The 20,625-nt window shown below is 35.9% G+C and overlaps 1 protein-coding gene and 1 long non-coding RNA gene across 3 annotated transcripts in view; one reads left to right on the top strand and one right to left on the bottom strand.

Annotated features, from left to right (window-relative positions):
• The window catches only part of LOC101736598 (leucine-rich repeat and calponin homology domain-containing protein), a 76,379-nt gene extending 71,204 nt beyond the window's left edge, over positions 1-5,175 (top strand). For both annotated transcript variants that reach the window (XM_062668082.1, XM_038021829.2), the window contains one exon: positions 325-5,175. In XM_062668082.1, the coding sequence (XP_062524066.1) occupies positions 325-441 (117 nt within the window). In that variant the 3' untranslated portion in view covers positions 442-5,175. The remainder of the gene's footprint in view (positions 1-324) is intronic.
• LOC134198741 (uncharacterized) overlaps positions 1-20,625 on the bottom strand; it is a 434,518-nt gene that overhangs the window by 279,118 nt on the left and 134,775 nt on the right. The window lies entirely within an intron of this gene.

The following is a 20,625-nucleotide window of genomic DNA, read 5'->3' as shown; positions in this document are numbered from 1 at the left end:
CCAAGCCGCTGCTCTACCGTTGAGTAGGTATAAGTTTTATTGAGCTCTTTAACCTGCCTATTTCTGCCGTGAAGCAGTAATGTGTTTCGGTGTGAGGCAGCCTTTGTAACTATACTGAGATCTTAGAACTTACATCTCAAGGTGGGTGGCGCATTTACGTTGTGGATGTCTATGGGCTCCAGTAACCACTTAACACCAGGTGGACTGTGAGCTCGTGTTATTAGCAATAAAAAAAAACGGAATCCAAAAGTAGTGCCGTGACTTCATTACTGGCGCCAATTAAATGTGACTAATCATGAAAATTTTTATGTTGTCTTTACACAGAAACTGATGTGTTGCGCTGCCGACGTCTTGGAAGGTAAGGGTACCGTGCAAGTGGCCATCACGGTGTGCGAGTTGGTGCGGAGGCACGCGGCGGCTCGTGTCGCGCTGCCCACATAGCGACAGAAGCTGGCGCTCGCTCCGGAATCAGCTCTCGTGCTGTAGCGGGACCGAGGTTGCTCTAACATTGACGTGAGGACAATCATTCTTGGTTTCAATGCAAGAAAGAACCAACCCAACTAACAGTGTGCTTAGTGCGATTTTTTTAACGTTCTCGATAGCGTAAAAGTTAACCCAATTTTGTATGCAGTTGGTACAGCGCCCCTAGCGGCGAACTTAGGCAAACGATCCGGTTCCATACAAATTGGATCTAACTTTTACGCTATAGAGAACGTTAAAAACTCGCACTAAGCACACAGATCGTACAGTAAATATCGTCTTCTCGCATTTAAACTGTATAATCTCAAAGCTTGCAAAATTTTACAGGAGACTGTTTTAAAGGTTTATTATTAACATATGATATTTTTAATATTTATCATCTTTGCAACATTTATTTTTTAGTTTTTACGAGTTGCATTATCTGTCTTTTAAAAGTAAGATAAAATTATGTATTAATTTTGTTAATAGTAGTCAAAATATAGGTAAATAAAAAAAAAAACTAAAACTAAACTTCGCTCTTTTGACAGTATTTATGCGAAAAATACTGGTGATACCAAATGGTTCCGCATATTAACTCAATTTCGAATATTTTTGGAAATATGTAGTACACTTTTAATGCGAAAAGACGATATGTCGTGATCAATGATGAGAATGGAATATGGAAATGTTGAAGCGTGTTTTGTGCGTACGATTGGGTAGCTTTGAGGGTTATCATTCAAATATTTATTTCTAATGATGAATTAGTCAAAAACGATTATCCCGAAGCTGAAGTCACGATTTGAAGGACTGTTTTGATGTGGTCAACACTTTCGGCTAGTGTTGTTGATTGGATCTTTCTTGCATAACCACGACCAACGGAAAGTGTTTTTGTTTTTTTTGTTTTGTGTGATAGCGTATGTTTAAATACGCCTTATATTGGCGATTTCACTTTAAGATTTTATGAATGTAGTACTTATAGTTAATATGATAATTATTAGTTAATATAGTGTACATATATTACTATAATATATTTTGATTACTTTGGTACGTGAATATGTAGATTTCACATTAAACTCCTTTGCATTAAGGATTTGAGGTTTAGGTAGGTTTCTAATCTCTCATAGAAGAATTATAGAATTGTAATAAATTTGAAAAGAAAAAAAAAACGTTCGAAAGAGTTTTCGTACCGATTGGATAATAATTTGTTTCACTTAGAAACAAAAATCTGGTAGGATCGGTACGACAAGTTTTTTCTTTAAAATATTTTACTACTCTAGATCCATATTGATTTAGGTCGATTTTTCTGTACTAAATGATTATAGAGTCGTTGTTACCTTATCCATATTCGGTAATTTTCTCTTTCAACATTATCTTTTACGAACTATAATAGAAGTAAATGCATATGTTTAAGTCTTGCACTTTGTCAATTGTTTGCGAATGAATTTAGTGACGGGGTGACTGATATGTGTTAAAAAAAATCTAATCGATTACGTAAAAGTGTTTAAAAATATTCGCATCAAATTATAGTACGGATCATCAAATATTTATTACATCTTGTAATGGAACAGGAATTTAAACCTTAATAACCTTTATACAATGTTAAATGATTGATGATGCTTAATTTAAAAGAAATATACACAACTGACAATAATTAATTCCGGTGAGGAAGGAAAATTACCTTTTGAATTCGATTGTATCCACCCGTAACATGACCGAAGTGCCTCACTTTTCGCATAATGTTCTAACTGTTACGATTATAGACGCAAGGGCGGATCCAGCTTTGGCGCCAGGAGGGGGTCACATAGTCAAATTTAGATGCGTTCGTTCCCAAACGTTTGCCATTATACAAAGTTATTATATTATATTAAATTAATTAAATATTGAAGGTATGTAGTTACATAAAATCTGTATGGTGACAAAATATATAAATAAAATCATTATATTCAATTAGTGGTCCACCTAAGTCCTGGACCCAGCCCAGGGGGTGGTCATGACCCCCGTGACCCTCCCCCTGGATCCGCCATTGTATAGACGCAATTAGACTTTTTTCTAAATTAAATTTAACCAAGTTGATGTTGGTTGTTCTTGTGAAGCGTTGGCTCTTTGAACTTCCCGTTCTTAATATTAAAATCGGAGAATTTTTTAAGTTCAATTAATTAGTGCATAATTTAAAGTAGAAGTTTAATAGGACTTATACGAACTCAGGATTTGAAGCGTGTGAAAGGATTTGGTTGAGGTAGTTACTCATTATAGAGAAAGTATATTTTTAATAACAATTTGTTATATATACATAGGACTAGCTGATAAGAATCTTCGTACTCAAATGACAAAAGTTCATTTTGAAATATCGTAAAAAAAAAAGTAATTTTAATAATCCCTTTGTAAAATCACTAGTGAAGTCACAATCGATTATAAACGAATAAATGGAGTTAGAATAAGATGTGGAGTCGTTTTAAAATCGTCATCAATTTTTTGTCATTACAAATTTTCGACCAAATTCCTAGTACCTATACTTACAATTTATTGAAATCCACACTATTCATGTGGTGAATTTAGGGGTACCAACGTTAATGGAATGTGATTTATTGTACCATAGTTATTAGGGCTGTGCTACAAGTAAATTAATTAATAGCTGTAGGAATTATAGAGGCGGCCATGACACTTAAAAATATATAACTTCCTTAATAGAGCATGGTTATTTCCGTGTCTCAATTCTCACTACGCGAGTGAAATTAAAACAATCAATTTAATCTAAAACGTGTGCCATAGAACGAACAAATAATTTAGATTTTTTCATCTCTTTTTTTTTTCAATAATTTTGTATATTTGAATGCCAATGAAAACTATTGTTTACATGTCTATTATTATTTTCAAATATTTTTCTAAGATACATTGTATCAATACGACCGACTTATAATATAAATTAAGTGAGACTGTCTTGTCGTTTGTAATGAACTCAGCGTTTCAATGAAATTCATAATACACCTACCTACTTCTGGTACACACAAGGCTCTTTACAATTTGAACACAAACCACTGTTGATTTTATAAGAACTTGCAAAAAAGAAATTATACAATTATTAAAATCAATACGATACTATAATCTTCAATACGTGTTTTTTTATTGCGTTTCTTATTTAATTAGTTTGAAAGTGTGCGCAGTGAGCGATCTCTTCAAAATTTGTCATGAAAAATGGCATTCGCATTGTTTGTCGCGATTTTTTTTTCGATTAATGTAAATAAAATTTAGTCATTGATATCATAACCACCGAATTTCGGACTTGAAAAAAAGAAAAAAAAAATGTAATTCAATACTCATTTTTTAAGTGTTAATTAGGATGATTAATTTTCGTTCTCGTAATCTTTAAGGTGTAGTCAATTTTTTTGTAAGCTATTCTTTTAAATATCTCTATATTCTTTTAATAGTTACAAAAATAATAGGTACGTAACTGTGTGATTATTAATTTTAATTTATTTAATAATATTATTAAGGCCTCGTTTTTCAATAACGAAATTCGATTCTCTTTACTTAGTATTATGTTCGTCAATTGTTTATTTTATCAAATAGGGTGAGCAACAATAGCCTTTATTACAATGTGCGTATGGTTTTGAACTGGTAAAATTTTATCGATATTAATATTATAGAATTGTTTTGTATCGATAATATTCCAATAATCGCAATTCAAATTATTTGCAAAGCATTGTAAACGTTTATATAGTTTTATTATATTTTATAAAGTATAGTATAAATATAGTACCTAGTATAATTATACCATATGTAATTATACTAGTATATTATATATTATAATTTTATTGATTTAATGATGAATAGGGCTTGTAATATTTGTAATATTATGTTACCCTAAGTTATAGTTGCTCTATATCGTATGCTCCTCGTGTACGTACCAAGGGCATATATAAAAAAAAGTTCAAGAGGAACTTTGTTTAACATGTTATTATATGTAATTGATTTGTCATAAATATTTTTTTTTGGTTGCTGTCTCTAGGTGAGGTTTAGTAAAAATAAATACACAATTACAAAATAGTAAAAAAAGGACTGCGCAGCCAAAAAAAAAAACTAAAACGGTAAAAAATATAGTGTCATATTGGATATAATATAGGCATAACATATGACAATAGTTAATAGGCAATTTTGTCGGTTGATTTTAGTTTTTAAATTTCGTTTGATATTATTACGAGTATTTTTCAATGACATCCTTGCAAACATATTTGCGATTGGTTGATATTTAAGAACAAAAGAATCATTATTGTCGTAAAGGATGAAGTTACGTATGATCTTTAAATAATTTAAGTTTTGTTTATACATATATGTATATAAATAGTAAAAAAAAAACAAGCAATTTATTTCAGAATAAAAAATAGGTTCCTGTAAACAAAATATTATTTAGTTAATAGTTTTTCAATAAACTTTATTGATACTCGAGTTTGATCAAACTTTAATTGGTTTTGAACAATATTTTTGTTGCAATTTTCTTAGGTAAAGAAATTAGTGTATGCAGTCTTTGTCTCATTCAAAGATGTTGTGCCAAAGACTATGGGTTGAGGGGTTTTTATTATAAAAAAAAAACATATACTTAATGAATGATTATTCAAATTTATAATGCACTGGTCTCTTAATTGTAAGCGTGATGTAGCAATATCGTACACGTGTTTATATGTAGATAAATATGAAAATTATACATTTTCGAAATATCAATCTTGTTTTTAATACCCTTTATTTAATGGACGGCCTAGGTAATGGCTTGCCTGGTATTGAATGATGTTTTTCTCTGGGTTATATGGTGTAACGACTGTACCACACTTTAAATCGGAACGTATATGTAATGATGATATGATCATAATATTGCTACCCAAGTACTCGGTACACATAGGTACTACTTGTAATTCCGCGTTTGGAATTATTTGGAACTTTATATGTCGTAATATCGAATAGGTAAAAATATACGAAGTACACAAAAGTTCGTTCGATAACCAAGGTTAACTATTAACAAGAGCAGGGGACAGGATAGATTAATACTAATATACAAGAGTGAAGATCAGACTTCAAGCACCAGTCACCGCCCTGTCGCTTGCGACGAAGGGCTCGACGAGTAAATTAACCCATAGACCCGACCCACTGAGTTTCTCGCCGGATCTTCTCAGTGGGTCGCGTTTCCGATCCGGTGTTAGATTCTGTGAAGCACTACTCTTGCTAGGGCCAGTGTTAGTAACACTTCCGGCTTGAGCACCGTTAGCTCACCTACACGTCAAGGAGGAGCTGAAATAATCTCTCAAGGCTATCAGCACAGGTAGGAAAAAGAAAAAGAAAGAAGATCGGTATCTAAGCCTTAAGCTAGTGTTAGAGCTGAAGCTGAAGCTGAATGCAAGAGTCAATAGATCTGATGGATCCATAAGGTCGTGACCAGGATTCTCTGAGAGCTAGACCAAGATGCCGCGATCGCCAACTGATCTTTAGTGGTGGTAGGGCGTATTGCGAGTCCTCACGGGTAGATACCAACCACCATACTGTCCCATGTCTGCCGTAATGCAAACATGCGTTTTGATTTGAAGCATAGATCAACGGCTATAAAATGATAATTGAGATATCGACTTGATTCAGCATTCAAGTTATAATATCTATTGGTTGCTTCTGTAATCACTCAAGATCAGATGAATTATGAGATTATTGACCATTTAGCATTTTTTACATTATAAACGATTATTTATAAAAGCGTTTTAAAATAAATAAAATTATAGGATAATTACTGGCACCCTGCAAATATGTATTTATTGTAGATTAATGAATAAAAATATAAAAAAAATATTCTTAAAGTCTATCGGGAGTTCTAACGTAGGAAATATTCATTCCCGAAAATCCATATACACATTAAAAAAAGCTACGTGAAGCGGAACAACGTCAGCCCACGCGCACTCTAGTTGAGTTTTGCATTATATTTACAAAATTTGCTCTATAATTTCTAAAACAATTACGTATTATCGTCGCCTAGATTGTCAACAGATTGTCAGTTTGCTGCGTTAGAACGAGGTCTATGGTTAGAATATAACGTATCTATTTTCAATTTTGATTTGTTGAAACTTCAACACAGGATTAGGTATAACTCATGTATACATATTCTAAGTCCATAAATATATAGAGAATTAAAGACAAAAGTTTCGTACCACAATCTCCAATGCTTGTCAACTAATTTTCTTCTTTATTTCGATTATGATCGGTATTCGATCATTTGGCGAACACTAGTAATCGGAAAGAGGCGTTTCCTTGTTACAAAAATACTTCAAGCATATCAAATGTAGCAAACGCAATCGATTTTGCAGTTGGTTGCACAATTTCATCAAAACATTTTTATTCGTATCGGTTTACTTGCAAAGCATATATATATATTAATACGTGAAGCAAAAACTTTGTATCCCTTTTTACGAAAATTACGCGGACGGAGGAGTATGAAATTTTCCACACTTATAGAGAATATAGAGAAGAAGTGCACAATGCTAATATTTTTTTTAAATAATGCATAAAAGATACATTAAATCAATAAAGAAAACATTACACACACTACATACCATGTATTTGACGCACACACGCATGCATACTATTTATTGTCAAACTTTTGTTCTTGACGTCTGTTGTCAAATTGAGAATAGATTAAATATTGTTTGTCTTTGTTAATATTTTTTATAGTATAGTCTTGGCGAAATATGTGATTATAGAAGTATGAAATACAATCATAATAGAGTACAAACTTACAATTCCAATGAATTATAGTCGAATTTCGACTACTGCGGGACCTCTAGTATATTTAGATATCAAAAATAATGTACCTACGTAATTGAAAGCAGTCTTTTGACATTATACTAATAGGGCAAAACAGCTCATCGTCCGGTTATTAAATTCATTATCACACACTTTCGAAGCAGGATCTTAATAATATTGGTAAACAATTATTATCTTTTAGAGCGCACGAATGATTTGCGACAAGAAAGAGCAAGATGGCGTTTCCTATCCGTGTAGGCCGTAATTCAAAACCCGAACTTTCCCGAACCGATCTTTTTTTATTGCCTAGGTCGGTGGAAGAGCTCAGGACCTACCTTATATTATTAGGCTACCGAAGCCTTAAAGACTTTAACTATAAATGGTATATGTCATATTATTTTCGTATTAAATTCCTTCTTCAAACGAGGCTCTGAGAGTACTTAATGGTAGGTAGCACCCACTGAGTTTCTCGCCGGATCTTACGAGGGTCGTGACTACAATCCGGCGGTAGACTCTGCGAAGCACTGCGGTTGCAAGGGCTAGTATTAGCAAATTCTCTCAGGTTGAGCCCGTGAGCTCTCTTACTCGTCCGGGCGTAGCTGAAATAGACCCTTAGGCTACCAGAGAATAGATAGGGAAAAAAGGTAGGTAGCGGCTTGGCTCAGGGCCTGGCATTGCTGACGTCCATGGGCGACGGTAACCACTCACCATCAAGTGGGCCGTATGCAATTAAATCAAACCCGCAAAATTATAATTTTCGTAATTACTGGTGGTAGGACCTCTTGTGAGTCTGCGCGGGTAGGTACCACCGCCCTGTCTATTTCTGCCGTGAAGCAGTAATGCGTTTCGGTTTGAAGGGTGGGGCAGCCGTTGTAACTATACTTGAGACTTTAGAACTTAAATCTCAAGGTGGGTGGCGCATTTACGTTGTAGATGTCTATGATAAATATCGATATCTCCAGTAACCACTTAACACCAGGTGGGCTGTGAGCTCGTCCACCCATCTAAGCAATAAAAAAAATGCTCGTCTGCCTACAAGGGCAATAAAAAAAATCGGATGACGTTATATGCTGAATGGACTTGTCAAACTAATTCGGGTAGATAGATATACGAGTATTTATGCTTTATTTCCTAGTGCATCTTTTAATACTCGATGTGAATGTCGATTTTATGAGGAGCTCTCGGTACCATTAACAGCAACGCGATAGACCGTGAAAAAGTTATTACGTCTTTTAACTATTCCATTGTGTGTATTTCCTAAAATAAAACGAGCAATCATTATTCGGTAGTTATTAAAAATAAACAAAAAATATTTGACTGGTCGAAAGCGGAAATAGCCAAACAAAAGCGAGACATTAATACGTGTTTGCTGTAAAGTTGCCAGTAATGATATCGTGGCAGTGATTCAAGCAGAAGGCGTGGCGCTGTAATCGGCCGACGATGACTAGCAGGGTGCGACCACGCCCTTACACTCGGGGTGTGCCGTCGTGATACACACAACCAGACAGTTACATTGATCTATTTCTAGAATGACGGCGGCGGTTGGTAATTTATATATTCTATTTACAATCGCTTTTTTGTACCTACCAAAAATACTACGCTATTTTTAACGGATTATGCACAAACATCAAGGATATAAATCCTAGTGCTTTGGGCATATTTCGGGCAGATTAGTACAATTTTCATTTTTGTTTCTGCTTAGAAGGCATTATCCGTTTAAAGAGTAAGAAATATATATTATGTACCTCTAATGTAACGGAGGCTTCGACCTCATGACTCTGGGATCCCCATTTACATTACAATAAAAATCAATTTCAGAAGCTATATTGTAATGAGATAACCTGACTTATAATTTATTTGCTTCGTCACCAAAAAACACATTACATCACAAATCAATTGTAATTTACTTAATGAAATTATGTAGGACGATTGGCTCTATGAAAACACTTTTTCATAATTGTTTGTTACGTAGTGAAAAACACATGGAATTTTTTAATTCAAATTATTGCAATAGCACTATTCCAGCTATTCCTGTGGATGTCTTAAAAGGGGATTAAGGGATTCATTCTTCTTCGAACCCGTCGCTTCCCGCGGAGGGCTCGGCGAGTAAATAAACCCATAGACACAGCCCACTGAGTTTCTCGGGATCTTCTCAGTGGGTCTCGTTTCCGATCTCCGAACCGACACTCCGGTTTGAGGCCCGTGAGCTCACCTACACACGTTAGGGTGAAGCTGAAATAGCCTCTCAAGGCTATGAGCAAAGGTAGGAAAAAAAAGAACGGGGCTCGAACCTGACGATGTTGCTAGCACTTACCCTAGCAAGAGCAGTGCTTCGCAGAATCTACCACCGGATCGGAAACGCGACCCACTCAGAAGATCCGGCGAGAAACTCAGTGGGGGAGCCCCGTGAGCTCACCTACTTGATAGGGTTACGCTGAAATGGTCTTTCAAGACCATCAGCTTAGGTGGGAAAAAAGAAAAAAAAGGGATTCCCCGGAAAATGGACTGCATTCTTTTGAATTATTAGTATACTAGCATGCTACTGTGGCAGGCATTCACGGTGGTTGGGGCATATTATAAACTTATTGTGCCTATTTCTGCCGCGAGACAGTCCTGCGTTCCGGTATAAAAGATAGACCAGCTGTTAATACAAATTAAGACTTTGACCCTATGTTTTGTTTAATGTTGTAATTTATTAAGTTTTTGTTAATATATTCCCTTGTTGAAGTGAAACTTCCTTATCGGCGTTGGAAAAAAATTTACCGTCACATTTTTCGGTTACGCGTCACATTTTTCCGTTACGCGCCATCTTTTTCTTGCCCCTACCACGGTTGGTTCAGACGAAGAGTACTTTCACTTTCTCCAACGGAGTAGGGATAGCATTAATGTTTCACTTCTTACGTGTGTACACTAGTACACGCACACATTTTTAATATATTCCCTTGAATATTGTTTTACTGTCACTACATAGTATTATATAAAACAAAGTCGCTTTCTCTGTCCCTATATCCCTATGTATGCTTAAATCTTTAAAACTACGCAACAGATTAAGAAGCGGTTTAGAGTGATTAAAGAGGAAGGTTTATATGTATAATAACATCCATTAAATAGTGGACAAATCAATAATAAATTACAGCTTCCGAATCGATGCGAGGGCGGGTCGTTAGTAACCTATATATTTATATATGTATGTATATGTAAATATACCTATAGTGACACTTGTATATGGTATATGGTATTTACGTATTTTTGTGTATGTATTTGTATTTTAATTTATATATCAATGAACTTACCATTATTTATTATGCACCCTTTGGGTGACCGCTAGATGATTTCTTAGGCATTAAGTCCGCCAATGCAAATATTACATTAAATGTAATAAATAAGTAAAAATGTTTCAAACTGAGTGGTGGCATTCCTTAAGATATCTTAAGATATCTATAGGCTCAGGTAACAGCTTCACACGGAATGGATTATGACCTAATCCTCTCATTTATATTATAAAAAGTTTATTTTTGTCATTAAAATCTCGTTAACGATAACTGAACACGGCTATTGCTGGACAAACATTTGTTTTACCATCAAATTCACTGAACCGTTAAAATAAAGGAACCCAGTCGTTTCATCAATTCAATCAATACACTTTAACAAACAAAGTAAACCTTCCAAACAAACGGGCATTGTTGATTTTACGCCGAGTACGAATTTCCATCAATTTCTTTTCAAAGATCACCATCCTTGTTTAAAGTTAATTAATTAGACCTCAACAATGGAGCCCGGTTTTATATTGTCTGCGACCGGTAACGATGTTACAGCTTTCGTGATAATGAAGCATGCGTTTTGTTGGTAAATCGAGCGGAAAATTGCTATTCCCCCAAAGCGTGTGTTGAATGAAGAGGGTCGCTTAGTCTCGGAGGTTGGAGCTAATCGGCAGACATATTTAAATGTTTTAACGGAAAATTTACAACACGAATTATCTTTGCTCATTCTTAATTTTGAACTGGGCCGTTTTAAATCGGTGGGTATGTTGAGAGAGCTCAGTGCTCTTATTGGTTTGTGCTGGGTGATTTTATAAACAAGGTCCCAAGGTAGCTTTTGGGGTTCTGTAGCGGTTTAGCATTCTCTAACCACTAACGATCAGATGTATCATAATTTTGTCTATCATTGAGAATAATTGCCGAAGAATCTGAAAAAATCTAAAGCTCTCCCACATTCTCCTTCCAATATATGAAATTTTTAGGATATATTAATTGAAAACTTATTTTTAAGTCAATAAAATGTATGTTATTTAGGAATACTGCAGTTGTGTTTATCAATATCTTTAGATATAGGTATTTCCATTTGTAAACTTAGAAATTTTGGCGTACTAATGTGATCTTTTATAGAATAATTTAATATTCTACTGTCTACTTTTAAAATATAATTTGCCAAGTATTTTCTGAAGTTGTCCATGTCATTTCAAATCCTGTCAATTTCACTCTTAAAAATTCTAATGTTTTTATACATGTTGTAAAGACCCAGTTAAATTAATAATTTAATTAATTTTCTATAAAAGAATATTCTCAGTACCCCCAAAGTGATCAATAAGAGTAATTCTTGAAACAGTATTCATAGTTGTAGGTAAACCCAACTGTTACAAGCCGTTGCTGCTTTTAGTATCAAACAACAAAACTTTAGATTATGATAAATACAATTCATTTCACAAACGTACCGTTCTTAAATTTATATTTAAAACGACTTTGTTAACTATAGAATGTCTCACAGAGGCCGTAAATTCACAAAATTATGTACTATATTCTGAATACATTAGGGCATGATCTGAATATCTTTCGACTTTGTAGATTTGAAACGATAACAGCATGGGTGTCGCGCATAGTGTCAGTAGGTGTTGCGTAGGGTAACCATTATGTATTGGAAGAAAATTGACGAATACAAAACTCTTGTTCACCATCCAGGCGATTCGATTGTGGAATGCACTGCAGGTCGCACGTTAAACTCTTGAGTTTGACGAGAATGGTGACGATTCACAACGCCTCCAAAACACATGCATGAAATTTCCTCCAATAGAGTTTAACACTATGAATAAATATACTTAGATTAAATGAATGGAGGGATCTACTCAAACAATTCTTCACAGCACTCCCCAGGCTAAATACGATAAAAACACAGAGAGAATTAGATATTAATAGATTAATCGATTATAAAATGTGATTATAAACAAATTTATGTACATTATGGTTACAATCGCCTGCCACGCAGCATGGAGTCACACGCGTCGACTCCCGCGGTCGTCATTACCATACGTGGGCCGTCGCGACAATTGAATTAATATTACAACAATATTCATACTTGTTGATATTAAAACATAACTATAATTCATTATTTACTAAGACTTCCCGCTGGATTTCGTGTTTATATAATTTGAACAGATATTTCAGTTTTATCGAGTCACCAGATTTTTTATTTATTTTTTAAGTATGGCAATAGTCTTGCAATGATATTATTGCCAATATCGCTTTTATAAATATCTTAAACAATTAAATGTACCAGTATATTATTAATGTACTTAATATAAATAAATATAAAAAATAGATATAAGAAATGAAAAGACAAAATGAGATGCTACCTTAATTGATGAGGTGCTTGAGGTAAGTAGATGTCTCAGTTACCGCGGAGACTGACGTCGTTGGTCGTCGACTATCGCCTCGACGACCCGTCGGTCGGGCGTCCTCGGGGTGGCGCCGCGTGTCTGGTTGTAGTGTTGACCGCGGGAACTCCCCTACTCTGAACGGGTTCTGACCCCGGACGGAGATCGGACGTCGGGTGTAAGAGTGCAGGGGAGTCGTTTAGTGGGTGGGCCCTAAAATCCTTGGGCCCGCGATCTGCTCTCAACACCTGCAGATCGTTGAGTCTCACATACCCCGCGCGCCCCCTAGGCGCGGGGACCTCGTAGGAGGTTCGGCCCCCGGCCCGAGAAAAAAAAAAAAAAAAAAGTAGATGTCTCAGCTGCATTACTGTACCGTACCGTAATGTTCAAATGGTTTTTCTAAGATGGTTTCGTGGTAGAAAAGTATTTTGATGAGTACAGGATCTAACAGTTCTCAGGTTCTCATTACTTTGAGATATTTTTCATTATAGACGGGTGATAGATACCTACTTTGGTGAAAGAGCCCAAGTATTAATTTATTATTTTCAATACTTACCTACGGAAATGTTCGTAAATTTGACTAGAATCCTTGTAAGTCAAACTTTTACACATATGAGCGTTTTTTTCAACGATAGTAGACATCTACGTACAACTACGTATGTAGTACAATGTGCTTCGTGCGAGTTTTTTAACTTCTCGATCGCGTGAAAGTTAACTCAAATTTGTATGGAGTTGGAACAGCTTCCCTTTGTTTGCCGCTAGGGGCGCCGTTAACTCCATACATTTTTCCCTACTTAATCGTTGGTAGCCTAAGAGACTATTCCAATTCCCGCGGACCGGTAGGTGAGCTCACGGGCTCGACCTGAGAGAATTGCCAACACTAGCCCTAGCAAGAGCAGCGTTGAATCCACTACCGGATCGGAATCGCGACCCACTCAGAAGATCCGGCGAGAAACTTAGTGAGTAACTCCATACAACTCATACAAATTTGAGTTAACTTTTACGCGATCGAGAAGTTAAAAAACTCGTACTGAGTACACTTAGCGGCACGGACAGTAGGTGTCGCGACACAGAGGTGGGCGTTAGTTCATGCTGCGAGACACGAGACCAGTCGATACACGAGCCGCACATACCTTACCGAGTTCCTAAATAACTCAGCTTAAAGTTCGCTTGACTATGAATATATTTAACGTTACGAGTAAAGCGCAAGTGGCATTAATCTTTTTAATTTAATGTGCATGCTCGTATGATACAAAAACTTTATAAAAAGATTATTGACAATTGGGATTTAGTGACGGACTACCGTAGACACAATAATCAGGGATTTTTTTCTTCTTATTTTTTAAGTATGGCAATTGGCTTCTTGCGATGCCATTGTTGCCAGTGTCGAGATTAATATCTTTAGTGATAAAATATTCACATATATGTACGTATTCTTACTTGACCAATTATATGGAGCGAGGTGAGATGAAGTCGATTTATTTTGATACTGTAATCAATTGAGATGAGATGGGATGACATAAAATCTTAGTAAAATTGTGGTTATCTATTGAGACATAACGACTTTTTGAAAGAATTCGAGAAAGCACTCCCAGTGGCTTTGTGTTATTTTCCCACACTTGTGCACTTTCACAGCTTTGCTAAACCACCGTTATTACACATTTAAGCTTGGAGATTCACTAAATTAACAAAATAAATAGGCAGCGGCTTCGCTCCTCCCCTGGCATTGTTGAAGTCCATTAACGACGTTAACCATTCACCATCAGGTGGAAGGTATGCTCGTATAAAAAAAAAGAATGGAGACATATTCATTGCTTGCGCTGCCGCCAAAAACTCATTCCTACATTTAGTCTTTGCCGAATGTATTTTATCGTCCTAATTTATTTGTAGGCACAGGATTGCGCTCTTAACAAAACAAAATAGTTTGGTCGTATGAAAAATCTTATCAGCCCCAAATCGTTAAAATAAATAAAAAAGAAAAAAAAACACCCCATTTCACCAATCAAGACGCTACAAACGTAAAACCATAAAACAGAACATCATAATAAGCATTACATTAGTCGTATTTGCATTGAGTCAATTTAAATGTGCTTGTCTGCATGTTTGTTTTCCCTTTGCTTGAAATATGGCGGACATAAATAACGCTTGCCCGGGGCTATTCCAATTACGAATCGTGGCCATTTGAGTTCTTTGGTTACGCTCGGAAAATGTAAATAAATTACTTTTTCTAGTTATATTTCTTTTTGTGTTTAAGCTATCTATTATATTGAATGTGTTATAATAATTACCGAAGCTAATTATACCTCATAGAGGTAATTGTAAGTTTTAGTTGAGTTAAATAACAAACGGTCCGACAAGAAGATAAATTGTATCAAAAACAGCTCAGAACAATTAATTAAAAACTAATTAAAAAAATAACTAAACTATAATTATTCTATAAAACATTTTATCAAAAATAAGTATTAACAAAGTGTTTTTTTATGTATGTAAAAGAGGCAGACGCTTCAGGTTGCTTATTTTTGTTAGATTACATATGACCGAAAAATAAAATTTATACAATTTAGAATATATATAATACTTATGTATTTTTTCATTGGTCCTTAAGCGTCTACATAAAATGACGATTTTGAAATTCAATTTTGAAAAATGTTTACCGTGATGGTGAAAACGATAGTACGATAAATAGTCAGCATACAGGACATCACTAACAATATATCCTCAATATAATTTTACAATTTTAATACTAAATATGTGTACTTATGGACACACCAACGAATACGGATTCGTCGTAAACTACCGTCAAATATTTAAATCAAACGTCATTTTAACGATATCCAATATGAAACAAATAAATAAGTTTAATTAAACATTAAAATTATGCTCTAGCAAACATTCAGTATGCAATACCAATTTAGAATAATAAATTACGTTATTTATACGTTGTCGTTATATATAATAGGGAGTTGATCATTTATTTTAGCTTGTCACATTGTTACCAGTCGTAGAAATAAACAGGGTGGGATTTGGAAGTACGCTCTTGATTATTCGGTAAAATACCGTGGCTCAAAGAAATATCTTATGACAGTTTGTTGATGTCGCCCTAGACACGTCATTATGAATCCTTCTGATCCATTAACGGGTCTTTTAGGTACCTCAAGCACTGGATACCGTCCTCGCCGAACCCGTCGCTTGCGACGAAGATTCCAGCGAGTAAATTAACCCACAGACACAGCCCACTGAGTTTCTGGCCGGATCTTCTCAGTGGGTCGCGTTTCCGATCCGGTGGCATATTCTGCGAAGCGTTGCTCTTGCTAGGGCCCTACTTGCCTTGCCTACTACTGGCCCGACACACTAGAGAAGCTGAAATAGCGATAGGAAAAAAATAATGACATTTTTTCTTATTCACTGCGTTAGGCAAACGCTTTTGGCTGTAGTTCTGTATAAACCAGAGTGTAAATATGGCCGCCTATTCTGTTGTGTGTTATGACATCGTAACATTTAGGGAATTTCTCCGTTTTTTTTTTGTATATTCATCGGTTTACGCGAGTCGGACCACATGACATGATTAAAATTACTTAAAACTACTTTTGCGATTTCATCTTGCGTTTTTTATTGTTCTTACACTATTTTCGAAATTTAGAATACTTTATGACTCTGGACCGACAGCTGCCACCTTTGTTTAATTCTGCCGTAAAGCAGTTCGCATTGTGACATTTGTCGAGCGAATACTAATTGGGCCGTCTCAAATCTCAGCTAATAAAATAAAAACTAGTATTATTAGCAAGAATTTAATAATAACTGGGGACAATTATTCTAATAATGATTCTAAATTAGTATTCCCTGTAGTACGGAAGATGCTAGAAATTCGATTCAAAGATGCTAGATGGAGAAGCTAATGGTCACTGGCAAAGTGGATAAAAGAAGACCATGAGGTAGAGACCCGACATGTTGGACTGACCAGACCCGCACTACTCTCGACATCACAGTTCACGATGCTCTACACTCGGTGGCAGATAGGAGCAAATGGCGTAGAATGATCCAGAATAAACTCTTGTTGCGAGGAGGTGGTTACGACCCTCAGTATTGAGGAAACCGAAGCGAAGAAGTAGTACGGATATCAGAGACTGGTATAATGCTGGTATTGTAATTTTATTATTATTATTTGATTGCATTTCTGGTCTGTTCCGTAATGATAGCGCGTCAGTGCAGGCCGGCTCCTGACTGATAACTTACCTAATTGATTGACTGACTTATGAGTTGAACGAACAAAAAACCGAATTAACTAACTGTACACGCCCATGCTTATTAAACCCTTTTAGCGTACGTTTCAGCCTAACTAATTGAGCGTAGAGAGGTTAATTTCTTATGGACGATAATTTATTATTGTTTTATGCAAATGCACGATGGGCGCGATGGGCCGGTTTTTTGAAAATAATTAAATTCGTTTACCGCCCCGGGGTTGGATAGTTGAAATACTGTTTGTTAATGTTTTATGTGATTAGGCTGTTAGAGTTTTTTTTTTTTTAAATTAAATATTTGCCTCGAGGTCAGGTATGGAAAGTAATTTTTCTGATTTAATAATAAGATGTGTGTGTACATATTTAGTATTGCTGGTTATCTGTTGAATTTTTTATTATTTTACATTATGTCATTGTTTTTACTAATAGCAAGGGGCATTTAGAAGTATGTTGGTAGAAGAATCATGTAGGGCTATGAAAATTGTCACGTTTGTAAAGGTTCTAATAACCACTTTATATCAAGTGGGTTTTATACCATCTCTATTTATGCATAACAAAAAAAAAACATATGAAGCGATGGAAATGAAAAAGAAATTTTCGTGACGTGATATGTTAAATAAAATAAATATGTTAAATAAGTTTTACTGGTGGTAGGACCTCTTGTGAATTCGCGCGGGTGGGTACCACCGCCCTGCCTGTTTCTATCCTTGGCATTGCTGAAGTCCATTAGTGACGGTAACCACTCACCATCAGGTGGGCCGTATGCTCACTCGTCTGCCTACAAGGGCAATAAAAAAAAAATAAAAAAAAAATTAAATTGTTTAACACCAAAAGTGTATTTTTCGTATTCAACGACCATTGCCTTGTTACCGATAACTCGCTAGCGTTACTTGAGTATCATTACCCTTACAAACTCAATCATCGCATTCCCCCGGGGTCCCGCGAACCGGACACATCCTTCGCAATCAAAGGACGCACGAGGGCCGGGCGGCGCCGATGCGAAATAAATTCACACACAGATAACGAGCTGCCTCTCTTAACAATTAATTCTACAAACAAACGTAATATATTGTGGTTAAGAATCAATACTAAAACGATGGTATTGACGGCGGACTATAACTCACTTGAAATAATTCAAAATTATTTATCGTATCGCCGCGTCTAAAGTGCCTCGAGTGTGTTTGTGTTGTTCAATTAGATTTGTGATTGTTATTAATGTGTGGTCACTACACAAGGGGGTCGCGGGTTCGGATCCCGCCAAGGGAAGATATTTGTATGATAAATATAAATCTCTTTCCAGGGTTATGGGTGTAAATTAAATATATGTATGTGTATAATAAAAATATTATATTTATTTCCGTTATCTGGTACTTGTAACACAAGTTCTTTACGAACTTAGCACGGGACCAGTTAACGTGGCGTGATTGTTAGTAAATATTTATTTATTTATTAATCGTCACTATATTAGTTTTTCGACTCGTACTCCTTATGAATGTTGTAACTAAACGGTTTGCTTGATCGATACCCACAGACATAGCACACTGAGTTTCTCGCCTGATCTTCTCAGTGGGTCGCGTTTCCGATCCGGTGGTAGATTCTGCGAAGCACTGCTCTTGCTAGGGTCAGTGTTAGCAACTCTCCGGTTAGAGCCCCGTGAGCTCACCTACACATGCTAGGGTAAGCTGACATAGCCTCTCAAGGCTATCAGCATAGGTAGGAATAAAAAAAAAAAAATTGATCGATGTCGCTTATTTGGTCGTGTGATTCTTGTTTGCCTAAAAGAAAAGTATGTTCAGGTCGTATATAAGCGGGTTCGATGCCTATCTGTAATCTATCAATTCAAAATCATCCCGGTAACCGTACTCGTCGAACTCGACAAAGAGTTCGACGTGCAACCTAACCCATGCATCAGCTCGCTGAGTTTCTCGCCGGATCTTCTCAGCGGGTCGCGATTCCGATCCGGTAGTAGATTCATTCGCGAAACAGCTGCTTTTGAGTTGCTAGGTCTCCTTTGGAGGCGCTCGGGCAGCTGTTAGCAAATCCCACCCCTCTTGGCTGAGCCTTTGCTCGCCGAACTGTCCTGGTCAAACTGGAAAGGCATCTGGGCCACCAGTAATCCTTGAATCCTAAAAAAAAAGTTCACAATCACAGTGACCTTGGTCTTTCGTCTTCTGCATCATCTGCTTCCGAGCTGAAATAGCTGGAGCAGAGGGAACTCTCAGCAGACGTCTTACTCTCTGATAGGTTTTTACTAAAAGTTACAAAAAAAGGGACAACAAACAAACAAAAATTTACTGGTGGTAGGATGTCTTGTGACTCCGGGTAGGTATCACCACCCTACCTATTTCTGCCGTGAAGCAGTAATGCGATTCGGTTTGAAGGGTAGGACAGCCGTTGTACTGTTAAAAGTGAGACCTTAAAAATCATGTCTCACAGTGGGTGGCGATTTACGTTGTAGATGTCTGTGGGCTCCAGTAACCGCTAAACATTAGATGGGCTGTGAGCTCGTCCACCCATCTAAACAATAAATAAAAATAATAACAATTTTAGACATTACGCATTGTTGAATATAATTCGATTAGTGTCAGATGCAAATTAATGGATGTGCTCTTAGTTTGTGCCTTAAAGCAATTGTTCGTTCCATTTTAAAAGGATATAGATGAATATAATATGGTCGATAATGGTGACATACATTGATGTTCAAGGAGATGACATCTGCTATGTTCGTACATATTGTTACCTAATAAATTAAATTTGGATAATTATTAAAAAAAGGAATTGAGAGTAGTGGACTTTGAATGTCGGTTTATAAGACTTTTTCGATTTAATTTACTAGGAATTGTAAGTTGAAATACACAGAAAAAGTCATGTCACCATTATCGACAAGACCATCTATATAATCACATAGGAGCTATAGAGCGCTGAACAAATTTACTATAAAGAAATATAGTTTCTTTACATATATATGAGTATAATATGTGGTGCTTCAAGAGATAATTTTGAACAGTTGTTACCGCGATCGATTGCGCAGCGGGATGTGAACAATTAATAATTTATTTAATGAGGTGTCCAATGAATGGCCCGGCGCCAATCACAACCGCCTCCGGTGAAACGATATCATTATCTACGTAATAAATGAATTCTTTTTTGTTGGCGCTATCAGAATCTTTTTCTAGGGAGATTTTCTTCAAGTTTAAGTATAGAAGGTACCTATTAATAGTTGTTATGTACCCTGATTATTGTCTACCATGTTTAACGGACACGTGAAAACTGCTCTATCGATCATAGATACTAATGTGTTTAGATCATGAAACTTGAATTTTAAAATAAATTTATTTCTAATTAATTTTTTCTTAATACACAGTGTATTCAATATTTTCTCACTAGGTAAATCAAAGAACAGACGTCATTTATTTATTTTTTTATATTTTTCGTAGGACGAGCTCACAGCCCACCTAGTGTAAAGTGATTACTGGGCCCCATAGACATCTACAGCGTAAATGCGCCACC

The sequence above is a fragment of the Bombyx mori genome, chromosome 4 (assembly GCF_030269925.1).
Source record: "Bombyx mori chromosome 4, ASM3026992v2".
NCBI classification, from domain to species: Eukaryota; Metazoa; Arthropoda; class Insecta; order Lepidoptera; family Bombycidae; genus Bombyx; species Bombyx mori.
The sequence above is the reverse complement of the archived record's forward strand: the minus strand, read 5'-3'. Positions and strand labels throughout refer to the sequence as shown.